The sequence below is a fragment of the Miniopterus natalensis genome, chromosome 11 (genome assembly GCF_054644295.1).
Source record: "Miniopterus natalensis isolate mMinNat1 chromosome 11, mMinNat1.hap1, whole genome shotgun sequence".
Taxonomy (NCBI): Eukaryota; Metazoa; Chordata; class Mammalia; order Chiroptera; family Miniopteridae; genus Miniopterus; species Miniopterus natalensis.
The window spans coordinates 69,398,930-69,415,896 of NC_142091.1; the positions used below are offsets into that span (position 1 = coordinate 69,398,930).

The following is a 16,967-nucleotide window of genomic DNA, read 5'->3' on the forward strand; positions in this document are numbered from 1 at the left end:
TATATATCTATCCTGGGATGGGAAAATGAGGGAGGGGTATGTTTGAGGAGGGATCTTATTCTTCCCAGTCCTCGCGCCAGCAGAAGAGGGAAGATGTGGACGGAAGTCTTCCTTTGCCCCCAGGTTCCCTCTTTAGTCCACTACCAATTAAGAAAATAGCACCCTCTGTTGGTGCTAAGTGATCAGGAAGGAAACCTGGGAGGGGCGAGTCTGAGGTCTTGGTCAGAGGAAGAGGAGTTAGTTTTCTAGGCTCATTGGCACTTAGTTTCCCCAGGAGAGGGGTCACGGCCCCGTGATTTTTGGGTGGTGGGAGATCAGGAAAAGAGCTTGGCCAAGCTCCAAAAACAATTGGATAATCCCCTCTTCTTGGGACGGAAAGATTAGGGTGGCCTTCAACTAGCCCCTCAAAGCCTTCCCCCATTTCACATAGTTAACATTTTTAAATCCAAGGCCAGGAGAGAAGAATCCAAAAAGCAATATTTTTCATCACATGCCAAAAACGGGGGATAGAAAGAAGGAGTGGCAGGCCTAGGCCCCTCCGATTGTCCCTTGAAGGTTACCCCTCAGCCCACCTCAGTATGGTGCTGGGCAGAGGGGATACCTGGGTTCTAACCTCTAAATAGAGGAGAGGAGACCCCAGCCTCTAGATAGAGGCCCTTTTTATTTTTTATTCTGATTAGCCATTTTAAACCAACAAGGAATAAAAAGAAATCCTGATCTAACCAGCTCCCCCTGACTTGTGTTATTTTGTCTGGTTAAGGCAGGGTGAATGATCTCTGGAGGGGAGTTACAAAGAAAACCTCATAAGCTTCTCAGGTCCTGACCCATCTTTTGTCAGGACTGTAGTGAAAAGAACCACTTACGACAACAGGTCCTGGTTTTGTTTCCAGTGGTTTAATCCAAAAATTCCTGAAAAAAATCATTTGTAACCACTAAAGCCTATCATTTTGAAGCTTAGAGAACTCTTGACTTGTGCCACAGTTGTTCCTTAATACAGAATTGTCTCTGGAAAGTAAGGTTCATTTTGTATGCAGCCAAATGGGAGACTGGATGATGGAAGTACGAAAGCGCTCTAAAAGGCCAGCTGTACGTAGGGGCGGCAGTTCAATTTGATATCTCATACTTTCTCTTCTCTTTGCGAAAGCAAAAGGCTGTGCCTTATTTTTACAGGCATCCTTGGACACTAAATCTCAGAGAACTGGCCAGAACCATTTATTTTTGCTGTCTATATCTTAAGTATATGAACTCTTGCTCTGAAATCCTAGATTAAAACTGGAGCTAAATGAGTAGTTTTCTGCCTACCAATCTAGGAAAAACCCTAGCTCATAGCAACAGATTTTAACTGTTCTGTCAAATTTAGCTTCAAGTCTTGAGTACATTAGGCTGGGTTTTCTCAGGTTTTTTCAGTTACCTGGCCTGCAAAGACCTAAGGGACTTATTTTTACATTTTGTTAGTTTAGGCTGCCTTTTTGTTGCTCTCTTAGAAGCTTAGAAATGTTTTCACATTAGCCAAGTACTTGGTCTTAACTAAGGAATGAGGCAGGTCCAACATTCTTACTATAAAGACAAGAGAAGCATTTACCTTTGCTTGCCAGATACTTCAGAAAAATCATGGGCTTGACCAAGAAACAACTGGCTGAAGTTCAGTGGTGACTGTAGGTGCTTTTTTGGTTGGCTATTCTGTTCCAACACAAAATTGACCTAGAATACAGTTGAGCCCTAACTGGATCAGCTCTTCAGATGAGGCCTGAAGATCATCCAGGTGTTTGGTCCTCAACATTATGGGCAAGGTGTTAACAAGCTCTGCCTAACCTTTGGACCATGTCCCCCAATCTCATTTTGATTGGTTCCCTGTGTACTGATGAGATAATATAATACAAGACCCAAATCCCCCCCCCCTCCCCCCCGTTCTCAGCATGCCTTGGCTTAAACCCTGACTCACAGAAAGGCACTTACCTCTTAACAGGCAGCCATACTTCAAGTTTGATAAATGCAAAAAATTTTTTTTTTAAAGAAAAACCCTAACAAATCAGATAAGGTCATAAATCAGACAAACTGCACAAAAGAGATGAAAAGAAAGCTTCCTGGGAGAGGAAGAGATGTCCATGAGAAAGCTGGACTGAGCCTTACAAAAGCATGGCTCTTTCTCATAATGCATTCCTCTTAACTGAGCACAGCAGGCCTGCTTCTGTTCCAGCCGCAGGCGATGCTCTTAAGGCAGTGTCCAAGAGCCAGGAAGGCAGTCTTTGACAGCAGGTTCAGTACAGCAGGAAAAGTCATTCTGGCAGAGTCCAGTGTGGTCTGTTAGCGGAGGCTGCTGCTGCTGCTGGCCTGAGAACTGCCCATACCTGGGTGGTCTGGACTGTGTCGGTTCTAGGGGAGACAAAGGAGGGGTACAAGAACAACTAGGAACTAGCTCTGGCCTTGACCAGGGCTGTATAGAAGAACCATACAACCCGCCTGTTCTCAATGGGCTTTCAATGCTGGGTCCAACCTGCGGCTCGGGACTTGATGGTGGCCCGGGTGAGACATGAGGGAAACTCACTGGGCTGCGCCACCAGCCCCTCCCTTACCTTCTTTTTCTTCTTCTCCTTCTTCTTCCTCTTCCGTTCGGGATCCTCCTCTTTCTTCTTCTTCTTCTTCTTGTGATCTGAGTCAGATGGTGTTTCTGTTGGAGACAGGCGCCCGCCTATCAACTGAGGAGCTCAAAACTCCCTCCTGCTGCTGCAGGGAAACCCCTGGTCAGGGTAACTGCTTCTGTTCAAATGGCCAAAGAGGATCCAGAGGCACTGCTAAGGCCCCTGTCCCCTGGTCCTACTTGCCCAGGAGACCCCAGAACATCCATTTCTTCTTTCAGGAGAACCTGGGAGTCCAGGGCTCCATAAGGAACTTACCTGGTGTGTTCCACTGAGGACGGTCGAACCAGACTCAGAACATCAGCTTTTCTGGCTGCGAACAAAACCGCTGCTTACCTGGGGGGACGGGATCCTGGGTACGGCTCTGTTTGTGCTTGTGTTTATTCTTCTTCTTGGGAGGCTGGATATGCATCAGACGACACTGCTCTGGCAACTGAAGGATCCAAGGGAAGGCCCAGGTGAGCGGGGGGAGCAAATAAACGCCCTGCTCTCATTGTCTGCTCTGCTTGGTAAGTTAGGAAGGAACAGACTTGGCCAGAAAAACTACCTCCATGCCTTTCACGCCTCCCAATTTGCCTCCTTCCTCCCCAAGAGGGGACTCACCGGGCCGGTGTGGAGGCGGAAGCCAGCTAGCATGGTCCCTGTGATAGGATTGAAAGAGCCACCAAGAATAGGGGGCTTCTCAATGAGGGAGCGGAGGCTGCTGTTATCATGGGAACCTGGCAGATCAATCATCCCCGGCAGGTCAGGCAGGAAGTTACTCAGCTTCTCCTTCACCTTCTTCCCACAGAACTTATTATAGGCATGTTCCAGGTTGTAGTGTGTGATCAGGTTGGTGCTGCCTGTCAGCTCGGTGCTGCCTGGAGAACACGGGGAGAATAAAAAAATATTTTTTAAAAGTCAGTCACACAATATTTATTCTGATAATGCCTTATGTTTATATAATACTCGGTACTTTTTCATTTGAACCTTGACAAAAATTCAGTGTACTTAAGACAGTTATTACCACTTTCCATGGATAAGAAGAAATAGTGCAGCCCTGGCTGAGTAGCTCAACTGGTTAGAGCATCGCCCCATATGCCAAAGTTGTGGGTTCGATCCCCCATCAGGACACATACAAGAATCAACCAATGAATGCATAAATAAGTAGAAGAGCAAATTGGCACTTCTTTCTCTCTCTCTTTCTAGAATCAATAAATAAAAATTTAAAAAAAGAATCCTTTTAAGTCATTGATCCAGAGGGAAAGTGAAGAACTGTATTTTAGCCTAAATAAGGAATCTTTCAAGTGAGAATTAAAAAAAAAATAATTTTTAAACTAAGAACAGCAAACGTAAACATAATAAACTCTAAAATACAATATTATAAAATGGTAGGTTGGAATGAGAATGAGAAAATAAGCAAAAATCTAAATAGGGCAGAGATGGAAACTGCTTTAACCAATGAAGGAGACACTCCTTTCCTTGGACTAACCAGAATAATAACTTCCACGATACCCTGTGCTAAACACTGCTCTGAGAGATTTTTTTTAAAAAATATATCTTTATTGATTTCAGAGAGAAGAAAGGCGAGAGAGAGAGAGAGAAACATCAATGATGAGAGAGTCATTGATTGAGCCCGCAACCCGGGCATGTGCCCTGACTGGGAATCGAACCCCAACTGCCTGGATCCTAGGCTGACGCTCAACAGCTGAGCCATGCCCGGCTGGGCTGAGAGATTTTTTAAAAAAATATATCTTTATTGATTTCAGAGAGAGAGAGATAGAAACATCAATAATGACAAAGTCATTGATAGGCTGCCTCCTGCATGTCCCCTGCTGGAGACTGAGTGCAACCTGAGTGCATGTGCCCTGACCCGGAATCAGGAATTGAACCTCGATCTGGATCATAGGTCGATGCTCAACTGCTGAGCTACCCCTGCCAGGCTGCTCTGGGGTAGTGAGAAATCATACTCCCTGGCATGACCATGATGATATTACCTCACAGCTCAGCTACAACCAAGCTAAGGGCCAAATATGACCCAATGGCTTCCTTTTTTTTTTTTCCCTAGCAAGAAACACTGATCACTTTTACATGGAAAAACAGCCAGGAGCTTTTTCTAGCTACCGCTACCTAACTTTTGTTATCACTATCTTTATTCCTCCTCATAATACCGAGAATAATGCTTTATAGAAAGAAATGTTTGATTAGAAGTTGGGCAACTAAAATTCTAATCTTAACTGTTCTCTATGCCTCAGCTTCTTATCCATAGGATGTAGTAATAACAATCTTAAGTACACTGAATTTTGTTCAAGTGACAAATGAAAACATACTGAAAAGTATGAAGTACTATATAAATGTAAGGCATTATCAGTATAAATATTGCGTGGCTGACTTTTTCCAAAGAATATAAACTTGTAACTTAATAAGGATCCAGTGGCAAGAAGGGAAATATCTAGCCTATAACTTCATCTAGAGTTATGATGAACATGAAGGGTACAAATGCCATAGTGGCTTGTTTCCAATCCTTCACTTTGGAAAACTCAGGTCATGAACTGTGAGAGCCCCTTGAAGACAGACAATGTCTTGTTCATTCATGTATGGCTGGTGCCCAAAACTGCACATTCTTGATGCTCAATAACTATTAAAGAAACAAGGTATTTTTTTCTCCATAACACTAGGCCTTACCCTATTCTTTCCCTTGTTTTTTCATGTCAAATACCTCAGAAGAGTGGTCTACTGTTAATGGCAGGAGACTCAGAGCCACAGTACCTCTCTGCATAACTTGGCATTGCCTCCTGCCATTATTGCCTCCTGTCCTGACTTTACCCTCCCTCTCTGTTGGCTCTCTCCTTCCAGGTGGTATGCTCAAGGCTCAGGTGAGAAGACACTCTGTGCTTTTTCTGAACTTTAACTTAAGAGTCATTCCAATTTTTTGACTATCAGTTCTATGAAGATGATTTATAAATCTCTCCCCCAGCTCTGACTCCTCTCCTGAAAACTAATCTTGCACTTCCAACTTCCTCTTAGTCGATTCCATGCAGATACTATGGCTTTTTATTGATCGATTGATTTTAGAGAGAGAAAGGAAGGGGGAGAGGGATACAGAAATTTGTTGTTCCACTTTTTTATGCATCCATTGGTTGATTCTTGTATATGCCCTGACTGGGGATTGAACCCGCAAACTTAGCGTATCACGGACAATGCTCTAACCAACTCAGCTACCTAGGCAGGGTCAGATACTATGTAGTTATATATATATATATATATATATATATATATATATATATATAATTTAAAAAAAAATTGGTATCAGAGAGGAAGGGAGAGCATCAATGATTGGAGAGAATCATTTATCACCTGCATCCTGCCTGCCTCCTACTGGGAATCGAACCTGAAACCTGAGCATGTACCTTGACTGGGAATCCAACCGTGACCTCCTGGCTCATCGGTTGACACTCAACCATAGAGCCATACTGGCCAGGCAGATAATATGTTTTTTTAAACTCCAAATCTTCTCCACCTCACTCCTGGTTTCTCCATTTCAATACATGGTACCCCCTACTCTCCAGATATTTTTAGAAGCAGTACTCCTCAGTTAAAAAACCTCAATGGTTTCCCATAACCCTCAATAAAGACTTCAAATTCCTTTGGCATTCATGGTTAAACATATTTTACTGTAACTTAGTAAAAGTTTTGGGACCTAGTCAACCATCAGTTCCCTATGCAAAATTTTCGATCCATCCAAATGGGTCTCCATTATCTCCTGAAAAACACACCTCTCACAGTGTTTCCTTTTAGGAAAACTGACCTAATTATAGGAAAATTCTTCACCAAGATAAATTCATCAAGTTTCAGCTCAAGTGACAACTTATTCTTGCTGTGATTTTGTTGTATGTGAGGCATGACCACCAAGTAATGAGATTGGCCCTGACAAGAAATATGGTTACTATCCTTAAACCGCATACTTGGCAACCCTAACTAAAATAACTTCCCTAAAAGCAAGGACCAGACTTATCAGTCTTGTTCCTCTTCTCACGGTGTGTCCTCCCACCTTCTTCCTATACACTCAGCATTTGCCCCAAACAGATATTTAACATGTCAACTGACTGATATACATAGGTACTATCAGAATAGGTAAGGTTAGTGGCACACATCAATCACTAATCAACCAAAGGAAAGCCAACCTCCCTGTTTCAGTTTTTTCAACTATAAAATGCAGATAACAATACCTACCTCAAGGGGCTATTCTATGTATTAAATTCTATTACGTATATAACTGCGTTGTGAACTTCAAATTACTGTACCAATATCCAGTATTAGTTCCCTCTACTTTTTTTTTTTTTTTTAAATATATCTTTATTTCAGAGAGAGGAAGGGAGAGGGGGAGACAGACAGAAACATCAATGATGAGAGAGTCGTCATTGATCGGCTGCCTCCTGCACGTCCCCCGACTGGGGACTGAGCCCGCAACCGGGCATCGAACCGCGATCTCCTGGATTCTTGGTCAAAGCTCAACCGCTGAGCCACGCCCGGCTGTGCCCCTCTACTCTCGATGTAGCAGTAGGGCTTGGGATGAACTAAAAGGCATTTTGGAGCCTAAACATGTCCAAAATGACTCTTGATTTCCATCTCCTCAAACTCGTTACACAAAGGCTAACTCTGAGCTCCAAGGTCCTGGCACGAGTTGCCTAGGTTACCTTGCACGTCGGCCAGCCGGCTAAGAACCACGCCCATCACCCCCGTGATGAACTCATTGGCTCGCTTCTGCCAGGCCTAGCACTCACCTGGCAGTTCCCGCATTAGGTAGAAGGGACCGCAACCAGCTGCCGACTTCTCGGCACCCGGAGGGGCCGCGGCCGCGGTGGGGGGCGGAGCCGTGCCGGGTCCCCCGCCTGGAGGAGGGGGAGGCGGGGGTGGAGGTTTCCCTGGTCCGAAGCCGAGTGCGGTTGGGGGTGGGGGTGGGTCAGCCTGAGCTCCAAACAGCGCCGTGAAATTCTCCATCTTTCCTTCTGCCCCGGCGCCGTCCAGGTGTCTGGCGCTAGTGATTTTCATTGGACAATCCTTTCCCGCTGTACCGCCCTCTTCTTCCATCAGCCGCTTATCATTGGATGCTTCTGGCCCCGCCTACCTTGATCCGGCAACTACTACCGTCGCTGAATGATTACGTACAGGAAGTACTATCTAAGTTTATTCTCCAGCCACACTCGCATAGCCAATAAAATGACTTAGGTGGAAAAAGCGACGGCTAGATTGGCCAATAAAGTATCCCGTCCCTTTTCCAGGTCTTCCTTACGGTGGCGTCCAATCAGAAACCTACTGCTGGGTCCAGAGGCGGTGCGTCCGAGACTCGGCCCAATGGCAGTCCCGATGGCGGAGAGGCGGGGTCAGGCCTCCCAGCAGCTGCGAGCGGCCAGTGGCGCCTGGCCAGGAAGATGGCGGTCCTGGCGCCTTTGATTGCTCTGGTGTATTCGGTGCCGCGCCTTTCACGATGGCTGGCCCAACCTTACTACCTTTTTTCAGCCCTGCTCTCTGCTGCCTTCCTACTCGTGAGGAAGCTGCCCCCGCTCTGTCACACCCTCCCCACGCAGCGCGAAGACGGCAACCCGTGTGACTTTGATTGGGTGAGCGACCCCCGCCTTAGACCCCGCGACCTTGACGGCCCCTTCCCCTGCGGTTGCATGGGGGGGGGGGGGCGAGGTTCCCCTTTTTGAGAACACCCCGCGGTTCCGAGCCTGTCGCGGACTCACCATTATAGAGCCTGGCGTGTCATCGAGGCTAAACCCTGAGTTTAATTAAGATGGAAAAGCCGGTTAGCCTGCACAACAGCCCTTCCCAAACTCTCCGCGTGTGTACCGTCTTTATCAGTGCCGCTCGTATGTGAAGCCTCTCACGGAGCCAGTGAGATAAACGAGACACGTAATAATATTGCCTTTATTGGTGAAGAAATTGATCTCGGCGTGATTAGGAGACTTGTCCAAGGTCACACAACTAGGATTTGAAACCCCGCTCCAGGCCATAGTACCTACACATTTATCACCTATTTCTTTTCTTTCTTTTTTTAAAAATATGTTTTTATTGATTTCAGAGAGAGGGAGGGAGAGAGAAACATCAATAATGAGAGTCCTTGATCAGCTGCCCCCTGCACGCCCCCTGCTGGGGATCGAGCCCGCAACCTGGGCATGTGCCCTGACCGGGAATCGAACCGTGATATCCTGAGTCATAGGTCAATGCTCGATCCCTGAGCCACGCCGGACCGGCTCACACATTTCTTAATTCAGTTAACATTTCCAGAGTGCTCGCTATATGCTAGAAACTATGCTGCATCCTGAGAGTGCAAAAATAAATAAAATTGTTATACCTATCTAAAAGGAATTGTAAAAAATTCATCATAAATCTACCTCAAGCTGCTTGCTGTACTTCCCCAGTAGGGGTGCAGGGACCACTGGGACAAATGAGTTGAAGCTCTGCTCTCAGCTGTATATAGCAGCATTTATGTTGAGGAAGGAGGGTCATCCTGACTTTTGGTCTTTTTTCCAAAAATGAGTGTTGGTCTTTACCAGAACCCACTCCCTTATTTTTGTCTTTCATCCCTTGTTTACTCTTTAATACTTCCTCTGGCCACCTCCAGACAGTATTGTTAATTTACTTAAGTGTAGCCATGCTACTTCAAAAGATCCTATTTTTATCTGATATTCCATACCACTTTAACCAAAATGGGACTCAAAAACATAAGTGGATAGTAATAAAGATTTTAATAAGTGTAGGGCTATTTTACATAGTTTCTCTGTATACTCTTGTCTAATGATATGCAAAATATTGGAAAGTTTTATATTTTATTATTACTCTGATAAATTTTGTTTTAGCTACACATGGTCCCTGACTTACGATGGTTTGACTTACAATTTTTCAACTTTAGGATGATGTTAAAGCGATACACATTCAGTAGAAACCATACATCAAATTTTGAATGTAGATCTTTTCCTGGGCTAGCAGTATGCGTTATAATACTCTCTCATAATGCTGGGGTGAACAACCAGTACTCTACAGTGTAGTGTTAAATACATTTTCAAGTTTAGTGATGGGTTTATTGGGTTCATCTTGAGTCATGAAGCATCTCTACTATGGGTTCACCGCCAGTGCTTTCCTGGAAAATCTATGTTTTACTGATTTACCTTGGTGATTGGGAAGCTAAGGTAAAAAATGTTATCAATAACAGGTAAACCTCAAATTTTCAGTGGCTTAACAGAGTATAAAAGCTTATTTCTGTTTTCTTAAATAAAAGGAAAGAAGGCTTTTGCTTTTACTGTATATACTGTTTTTCAGCTTAAACTAGTAAGGGAATGTTGATTTCCTAATAGAAGAATTTGAGCTAATTAATACAGAAGGATGATAGAACTTAAATATCATTTAGCAACCCCTAATGAAATAATAAATCTAGGCAATGATCATCTGTGGATGCTAAAACCATCAGATGAAAGGTTGATATGCTCTCTGAAGGGATGTAATAGGGAATATCAAGCACCACCTATGATGTATTTTTGGCAAAAGATTTGGATTTCATTGTATTCAAACCTCTAAATTTCATTCTCACTTTACAAGAAATATGGGAGATTGAAGATCATCAGAACAAATACCATGAGGATGCAAGAGACAAGTCCAGAAAGTAGGGAAGTTAACAGTACAACTGACTCAGTGTCTTCAACAGATAAATAGCTCAGAATAAAAAGGAAGAGTCAGGAATCCTTTAGGGATTATGGAAGACCAAAGAATCACATCAGCCAAAGGCAGTGTGTGGATCTTGCTTGCATGTTCTTGACTCCTAGCTGTAAATCACAGTTGATTGGTTCTGTCTGACATGATGATTTGGCCTCTGTATTAAAAACAGAAAGGAATGGAAGGCCTCAGACAATCTAATCTATAGTTGCCCTCCTCCTGTGCTTACTCTCACATGGGCCTTGTTAGTCTTCATTGCAGTTGTTACTTTTTCAAATTATTTTGTTTGTTTCTTTGTCATGTTCATTGTCTATCTCACTTTGTTCATGTGGAGCGTACATTCTAGAATGTGAGAAAGAGCTATAAGCCAAGGATACTTAAAACAAGGATACTTTGGGAGCTCTGAAAGGCCTCCTTCAGCTCTCAAATTATATTAAAGGCCCATGGATTATCACTGTGAATATTGGGTGGAGAGGAATGATTTAACTTAAGCAAAACCAAACAAATGAAATAACCATATATTGTATGAGTGGAATATTACTGAGAAAGTCTCCCTGGAAAAGTTTCCTTTTCCTACGGTCACAGAGTTGGTTATACTTTCTCACAGTTTTATACCATACCATACTTTAGACAACTCTTTAATATTCATTATCATTTAATCTTCACAATAGCATTTTGAAATAGATGTTGTTCAGTGGAGGAAACAAAAGCTCAGCGGTTGATTCACAGAAAGGTGCCAGCCAGGTTGTGGCAGGGGTAGAACTTGAACCTAGATCTGGTGTTTTTCACCACTACACCTTAGCCGACTCCATTTATTTATTGTTACCATTCCCCGTTTGGATATCTGTTGGTTTTTGTTCCATATTTGGCTCCTTTACCCACCCAAAGTCTCTCTGCTGATGGCATTTCTGCCACTTTGATTCTGTTGCAGAGAGAAGTAGAGATCCTGATGTTTCTCAGTGCCATCGTGATGATGAAGAACCGCAGGTCCAGTAAGTTAGCCTGTTTCTCTGTCTCCCAAGGGTAGGCCTAAAGCCTTCAGAGGTGTTTTTATTCATGTTATGTGAGGGGCCTTATTGACTGTACTAGCCCCTCATTCCATGCCAACACTGAATTTGATGTTGGACTTTTATCCCCTCCCCTCTGCCGTTTCAAAGTACTCCAGGAAGAGGGACAAAGAATGAGATGCTGGAACATGCACCCAGCCTGACCTGTGACATCTTTGTGTTTCAGTCACTGTGGAGCAACATATAGGCAACATCTTCATGTTCAGTAAAGTGGCCAATGCAATTCTTTTCTTCCGCCTGGATATTGCCATGGGCCTGCTTTACATCATACTCTGCATAGGTAAGGGGACTACAAGACTTGGTTGTGGGAACCAAATACAAACCAGTTTCTCCATAGTCTTCTTCCATATCTGTTCCTAATTAATTATGTGTGTGGTTCAGATGGTAAGACTCTACAGAAACTTTATTTTAACAGGAAGGGAATGTGTCAGTGGTCTGTGTATGCCCTCGAAATGTGTTCTTTGGTGCTTGAAGCCTTTGAATTAGTTGGAAAGCAAATCCTTGCCCAAGGCCTTATGTTTCCTCCAACGTCTTTTTTACTGTGTTTAGTGTTCCTGATGACGTGCAAGCCTCCCCTGTACATGGGCCCTGAGTACATCAAGTACTTCAACGATAAAACCATTGATGTGAGTGTTCATCCCATCCTGCCTCCTGTTTTTTGGGTCCCTTGTGGGTAATTTTGTAGTTGTGCACCCTACTCACTAGAAGGAGCAACTGTGCTTCAGGATGGAAGTCAAGGGCACTGTGGTTCATCATGGGAGCTAAGGGAGGTGGAGAGGGAAAGCCCTGATGAGGAATTAGATGCTAAGGTCTGAACCTTTCCAGGAGCCTGTGTGATCCAGCTCACTGTTTCCTCCCTGTGTGTGGCAGGAAGAACTAGAGCGGGACAAGAGGGTCACTTGGATTGTTGAGTTCTTTGCCAATTGGTCTAGTGACTGCCAATCATTTGCTCCAATCTATGCTGATCTCTCTCTCAAGTGAGTAGTGCAAAGGGAAGGGTGATGGAAATTGAGAACTGTACCTTCCCTCTCATTGTTTTTGGCCTTGATTTTTGCACATTGCAACCAAAGGCATCCCCTCCAATAGCTGTACTTCCACTTCCCTGATCCATTCTCGCTTCTTACACTATATTAAATAATATATTCTCAGGTACAACTGTACAGGGCTAAATTTTGGGAAGGTGGACGTTGGACGCTACACCGATGTTAGTACACGGTATGTAAGGGCCTGGGTAGAGGATCTAAACGGAGTCATTTTGAGTGATGTACACAGATGCATTTATAGAGTACTTTCTGGGTTCTGTAGGTACAGAGTGAGCATATCCCCCCTCACCAAGCAGCTTCCTACCCTGATCCTGTTCCAAGGTGGCAAGGAGGTCATGCGGCGGCCACAGATTGACAAGAAAGGACGAGCTGTCTCTTGGACTTTCTCTGAGGTACAGGAAAGAGTGGGCAGGTGGTTTGGAGAAGCATATGGGACAGTGGGTGGGCTTTGGAGCCCAGACAGTTCAATTCCTAGCTCTGCCACTTGCCCACAAGATTTGAGAGTGTAGACTAGTTATTAGATCTCATTTTTGTATTCACTCAGCAAATTTATATTATGCTTCTACCATGTGCCAGACCTGCTAGTACTGGGGAATTATTAGTTGTTAAGATTCAGTCTTTTTTTTTAAAAAATGTTTTTTTCTTATTGATTTCAGAGAGAGGAAGGGAGAGGGAGAGAGGGATAAAAACATCAAAGATGAGAGAGAATCATTGATCTGCCTCCTTCAGGTGTTCTACTGGGGATCGAGCCCGCAACCCAGACATATACCCTGATCAGGAATTGAACTGTGACCTCCTGGTTCATGGGTTGATGCTTAACTGAGCCACTGCCTGGGCAAGATTCAGTCTTAAAGGCCCTGCATCTGTAGTCTGTAGGTTCTAGGTTCCTTAGCAGTAAATTGGAGACAGAAACACTTGGCTCTCGGGGTTGTTTTGCTGATTATATTAAATAATGGAGCTATAATTCTTGGCACAGTGTTTGGCACATAATAGGTACCTAAATAATAGTTGACTTTTCAGGGACCCATAAAAGAGATTTAGGTTAGAGTAGATTTCTATCCTTTGCGTCATCTTTTCCTAGATTGTGCCTAAATACTTCTTACATCCCAGGCTCTGAACTCTCCCTTCCAACCTGACCTGTGCATCTCTTTTGTGCAGGAGAACGTGATCCGAGAATTCAGCTTGAATGAACTCTATCAACGGGCCAAGAAGCAATGGAAGGCCGGAGATAATGTTCCTGAGGAGCAGTCTGTGGCTCAAACCCCCACGGCAGTGCCAGATGGGGAAAGCAAGAAGGACAAATAGGTTCCCTGCTTTGTTAGTGCTTCCTTCTGGTCAATCCCAGGCACCTTTGAAGTCCTGCCACTTCTGTAACCACAGCCTTGCCTGAGGCCTCGCCTTTTATTTATGTTTTTCCCTGTTTGGCTGTGCCTGAGTGGGGCAGGGTGCTGCTTCTGGTTTTAAAGCGGCATCCATAGGATTGACAGGCACACTTCAGGAAGACCACTCCTGTGGCCAACTATTTCACTGGAGGAAGGGAGAGATCTTATGTAATGGAGGAGGAAATTCTTTCCCTCCCAGCTTGGGTCAGTGTGTCACTACTGCCCACCACTCACACATCTCCACCATGCTGCGGTTTCAGTATTCCTTAGTGGACCTACACAGACTATTTACAGTAGGTTGAACCTAACATAAGATGCTGGGGGACAGAGTGCACTAAAAATGTTCCCTCAAGGACCCTTGCTTCTTTAGGCCCTTCTGGCCTTCATTAAAAATAAACCTCTGTCACTCGTCCCAAGGGCAAACCTTTAACCAGTTTTCTCACTGAAGATAGTATTCAGTAACTTATTTTATGGAGGTTGGGAGGTTAGGAGGGAGAAAAGGGAATAGAAGTTTGAGACCTTTCCTTTGTGGGGTGGGGCCTGGAGAAGTCCTTGGGCAGGATTAGGGTTTTACTTACCCTCCTACCTACTCTGCCACACCCAGTTGATGGTTTTCCATAATAAAGAGACTGGGATTTCCTTTTGTTTGCCCCTCAGTGTGTTCCTCAGGTATTAAAAAGCCAGGCAACTGCAAAGGAATTGCCGAACTCCAAAGGCCATTTTCATTAATTTCACCAAATGCCAGTCGTTGGCTCCCATGACTGGGGAGAGTAGGGGAAGGCCAGTTTCTGCAAACCCAGAGTACCAATCGCACCATGTTAAGTTCTAGGCTTGGTTCGGGACTGGGCCGCGGGTCCCAGGGAGGAGGTTTTGAGGGATGGGGGTCGACTTCGTAACGCTGTAGCCGCTCTTCCGGCTTCGGGAACACCGGAAACCATGGTTTTAGAGCTTCGTAGTCCCCGCCCCTGCTGTGCGCGACCCCGGGCGCCGGCGGTCAGGCCGGTGCTCCCCTTGGCTCCCCCCACCCTCCTTGCGGAGTGGCTGCGGCCGGAGGTCCCGCCCCCCGGCCGCGTGTGCGTCGGCGCCACGATTTCCGCTGCTTGGGCGAGGTTTTGTTCTGGGAGCGGAGTGTTTGGCCCGCGGTTTGGAGCTCGGAGAGGGGCTGTCCACTACTCGGTGGCCGCGTCTCCACCCTGTTGCCGGGCCCGGCCGGCCTGCAGGCGCCATGGCTTCCCGCGGGAGGAAGCGGAAGGCCGAGGCTGCGGTGGTTGCTGCAGCTGAGAAGCAGGAGAAGCTGGCTGGCAGCCAGAAGGAAGTAGAGGAGGCGACCGTCGTTATCGAACATTGGTGAGGGGCCTGGAGAGTCACGGGGAGGCGGGCAAGGGCATTGCACACCCAGGACCCTGGTCTCTGACCCTCCCTGGTCTCTCCGTAGCACCAGCTGACGCGTGTACGGGCGCAACGCCGCGGCCCTGAGCCAGGCGCTGCGCCTGGAGGCCCCGGAGCTTCCAGTGAGGGTGAACCCGGCCAAGCCCCGGAGGGGCAGCTTCGAGGTGACGCTGCTGCGCCCGGACGGCAGCAGTGAGTGGGGACCCGGGTCTGGGAAGAGGGCATGGGTCCGAGGAGAGGGAGGCTGGTCTCGCAGGGGGGCGGGGAGACAGTAACTTCGCTTCCTCCGGTCTTTCCGCAGGTGCGGAGCTCTGGACTGGGATTAAGAAGGGGCCCCCACGCAAACTCAAGTTCCCTGAGCCGCAGGTGGTGGTGGTGAAGCTGAAGGAGTACCTTTCGTAGGTTTGGGCCGAAATCCTCATGCTGAGGTTTGAACTGGGGGCGAGGGGTCGGGAGGGATTGGTTTGATCTTGGTGTGGCTATTTGCGAAACAGTCCTTACTATTACTCATTTGACACACACAGGAGCTACATTTTTTTTATAACTCTCTGTTCTCAGTATTTCCTGTATTGGGAATACCTCTTTCCCTTTTTGGTGGTAGGAAAAACTGAGATCAGCAAATTTTGTTTTCTATCTAGTGTGCCTTTTGCTAACTCCCATGTTTCATTTCATTGTCTTTGAGCTAAGTTTTAGAACTGATGGTATTGTAAGTGACTTATAGAAATGCAATTTACGTCCTTTGAAGATGCAGTTAATTATTGCCCTGGGGATATGGGCTGGTTTTGTTAAAAATTTCATTTTCCACATCCCTGATGGCAAGTGTTTTGATTCTTTTTAAGTGATTGTAAATCCCACTAGTTCCCTCACTTATGAGTTAAAACAAAATCACTGACACGTGTTTATTTTATGGGTTGTGATTTCCCCTTTTATTGGCAAAAATCTTTGTGTAGCTTCATATATACTTACCCCAACCCTCTTATGTTATTTCTTACTAGTAGGGTCTTTCTGTTAATAGTCTCATGTGGTAACACTTCATTACTGTACTCTCCAAACTCAAATTTCACCATGTCTTCATACCTAGTGCTTCATACAGTGCTTCGACATGTGGTTAAGTACCTGATACGTTCAGATGTGGGAGGAGAATGCAATCCTTGAGCTCTCCTGAGTCTTTGGGTTCAAGGATGGGGAGCACATCTTCCTTAAGCTCTATGATTGCCTGGATCCCTTTTCTAACTTTTTTTTTCTTTTTCACAGCTTTCTGTCCCTGGTGATGTTGGAGCATTTATGACGGGACATGGCCAAACTCCAGTCATGTGCCTGAAGCTGTGGTTTCTTCTCCTCCAGAATTGATGGTTCAGTTGTGAGGCAACACTCTAGTAAGGCATTGGAAAGTACTTGGATTTGGTTTAATAAAAGTTGAAATAAAGTACTTGAGTAATAAAGTAAAACTTAATTTTATGGTAAGGGACGGAAGCCAGCCTTACAGGATTGGTCCCCCATGTATTTTTCATAGCCTGAAGTCACTAATTAACCTGAAACTCGCATGTGAAATACTTGTAAAAACTTTTGGGGGAAAATACTTTTTAAAAAAGCAACTGTATCTTTTTCAACTCACTTCTTGGAAATGATGAAAGTACTTCTTCCTGGCCCCTGCAGAGGTTTTGGCTAGACTTCCCATACTGGAATAAACCCCACACATAATGTACTAGACAATTTCCCATCACTCCCATCCACTTCATGTTCCACCCCAGCCCGACT

At 45.3% G+C, this 16,967-nt stretch overlaps 3 protein-coding genes across 5 annotated transcripts; 2 read left to right on the forward strand and 1 right to left on the reverse strand.

The window, feature by feature from the left end:
* Positions 1 to 48: 48 nt before the first annotated feature.
* On the reverse strand, positions 49 to 7,706 carry MED19 (mediator complex subunit 19). The gene is made up of 5 exons (XM_016200445.2): positions 7,400 to 7,706; positions 3,240 to 3,496; positions 2,973 to 3,069; positions 2,574 to 2,668; positions 49 to 2,373 (listed from the first exon to the last, which is right to left on the reverse strand). The coding sequence occupies exons 1-5, from the start codon at positions 7,704 to 7,706 to the stop codon at positions 2,305 to 2,307; spliced, it is 825 nt and encodes a 274-aa protein (XP_016055931.1). The 3' UTR covers positions 49 to 2,304.
* Positions 7,707 to 8,029: 323 nt separating this feature from the next.
* On the forward strand, positions 8,030 to 14,612 carry TMX2 (thioredoxin related transmembrane protein 2). Of its 2 annotated transcripts, none has more exons than XM_087821887.1 (8): positions 8,030 to 8,236; positions 11,260 to 11,320; positions 11,562 to 11,675; positions 11,945 to 12,021; positions 12,266 to 12,372; positions 12,545 to 12,610; positions 12,680 to 12,830; positions 13,597 to 14,612. In XM_087821887.1, exons 1-8 carry the CDS (start codon positions 8,048 to 8,050, stop codon positions 13,741 to 13,743), a joined length of 912 nt encoding a protein of 303 aa, XP_087678013.1. In that variant the 5' UTR covers positions 8,030 to 8,047; the 3' UTR covers positions 13,744 to 14,612. The 2 variants fall into 2 exon arrangements, with proteins under 2 accessions (XP_087678013.1, XP_016056011.1); XM_016200525.2 differs by having other exon boundaries at positions 8,034 to 8,236; positions 12,701 to 12,830; positions 13,597 to 14,611.
* Positions 14,613 to 14,802: 190 nt separating this feature from the next.
* SELENOH (selenoprotein H) lies at positions 14,803 to 16,638 on the forward strand. Of its 2 annotated transcripts, none has more exons than XM_016200526.2 (4): positions 14,803 to 15,167; positions 15,256 to 15,401; positions 15,511 to 15,607; positions 16,464 to 16,638. In XM_016200526.2, the coding sequence occupies exons 1-4, from the start codon at positions 15,046 to 15,048 to the stop codon at positions 16,495 to 16,497; spliced, it is 399 nt and encodes a 132-aa protein (XP_016056012.1). In that variant the 5' UTR covers positions 14,803 to 15,045; the 3' UTR covers positions 16,498 to 16,638. The 2 variants fall into 2 exon arrangements, with proteins under 2 accessions (XP_016056012.1, XP_016056013.1); XM_016200527.2 differs by having other exon boundaries at positions 14,812 to 15,167; positions 15,511 to 15,637.
* Positions 16,639 to 16,967: the final 329 nt, after the last annotated feature.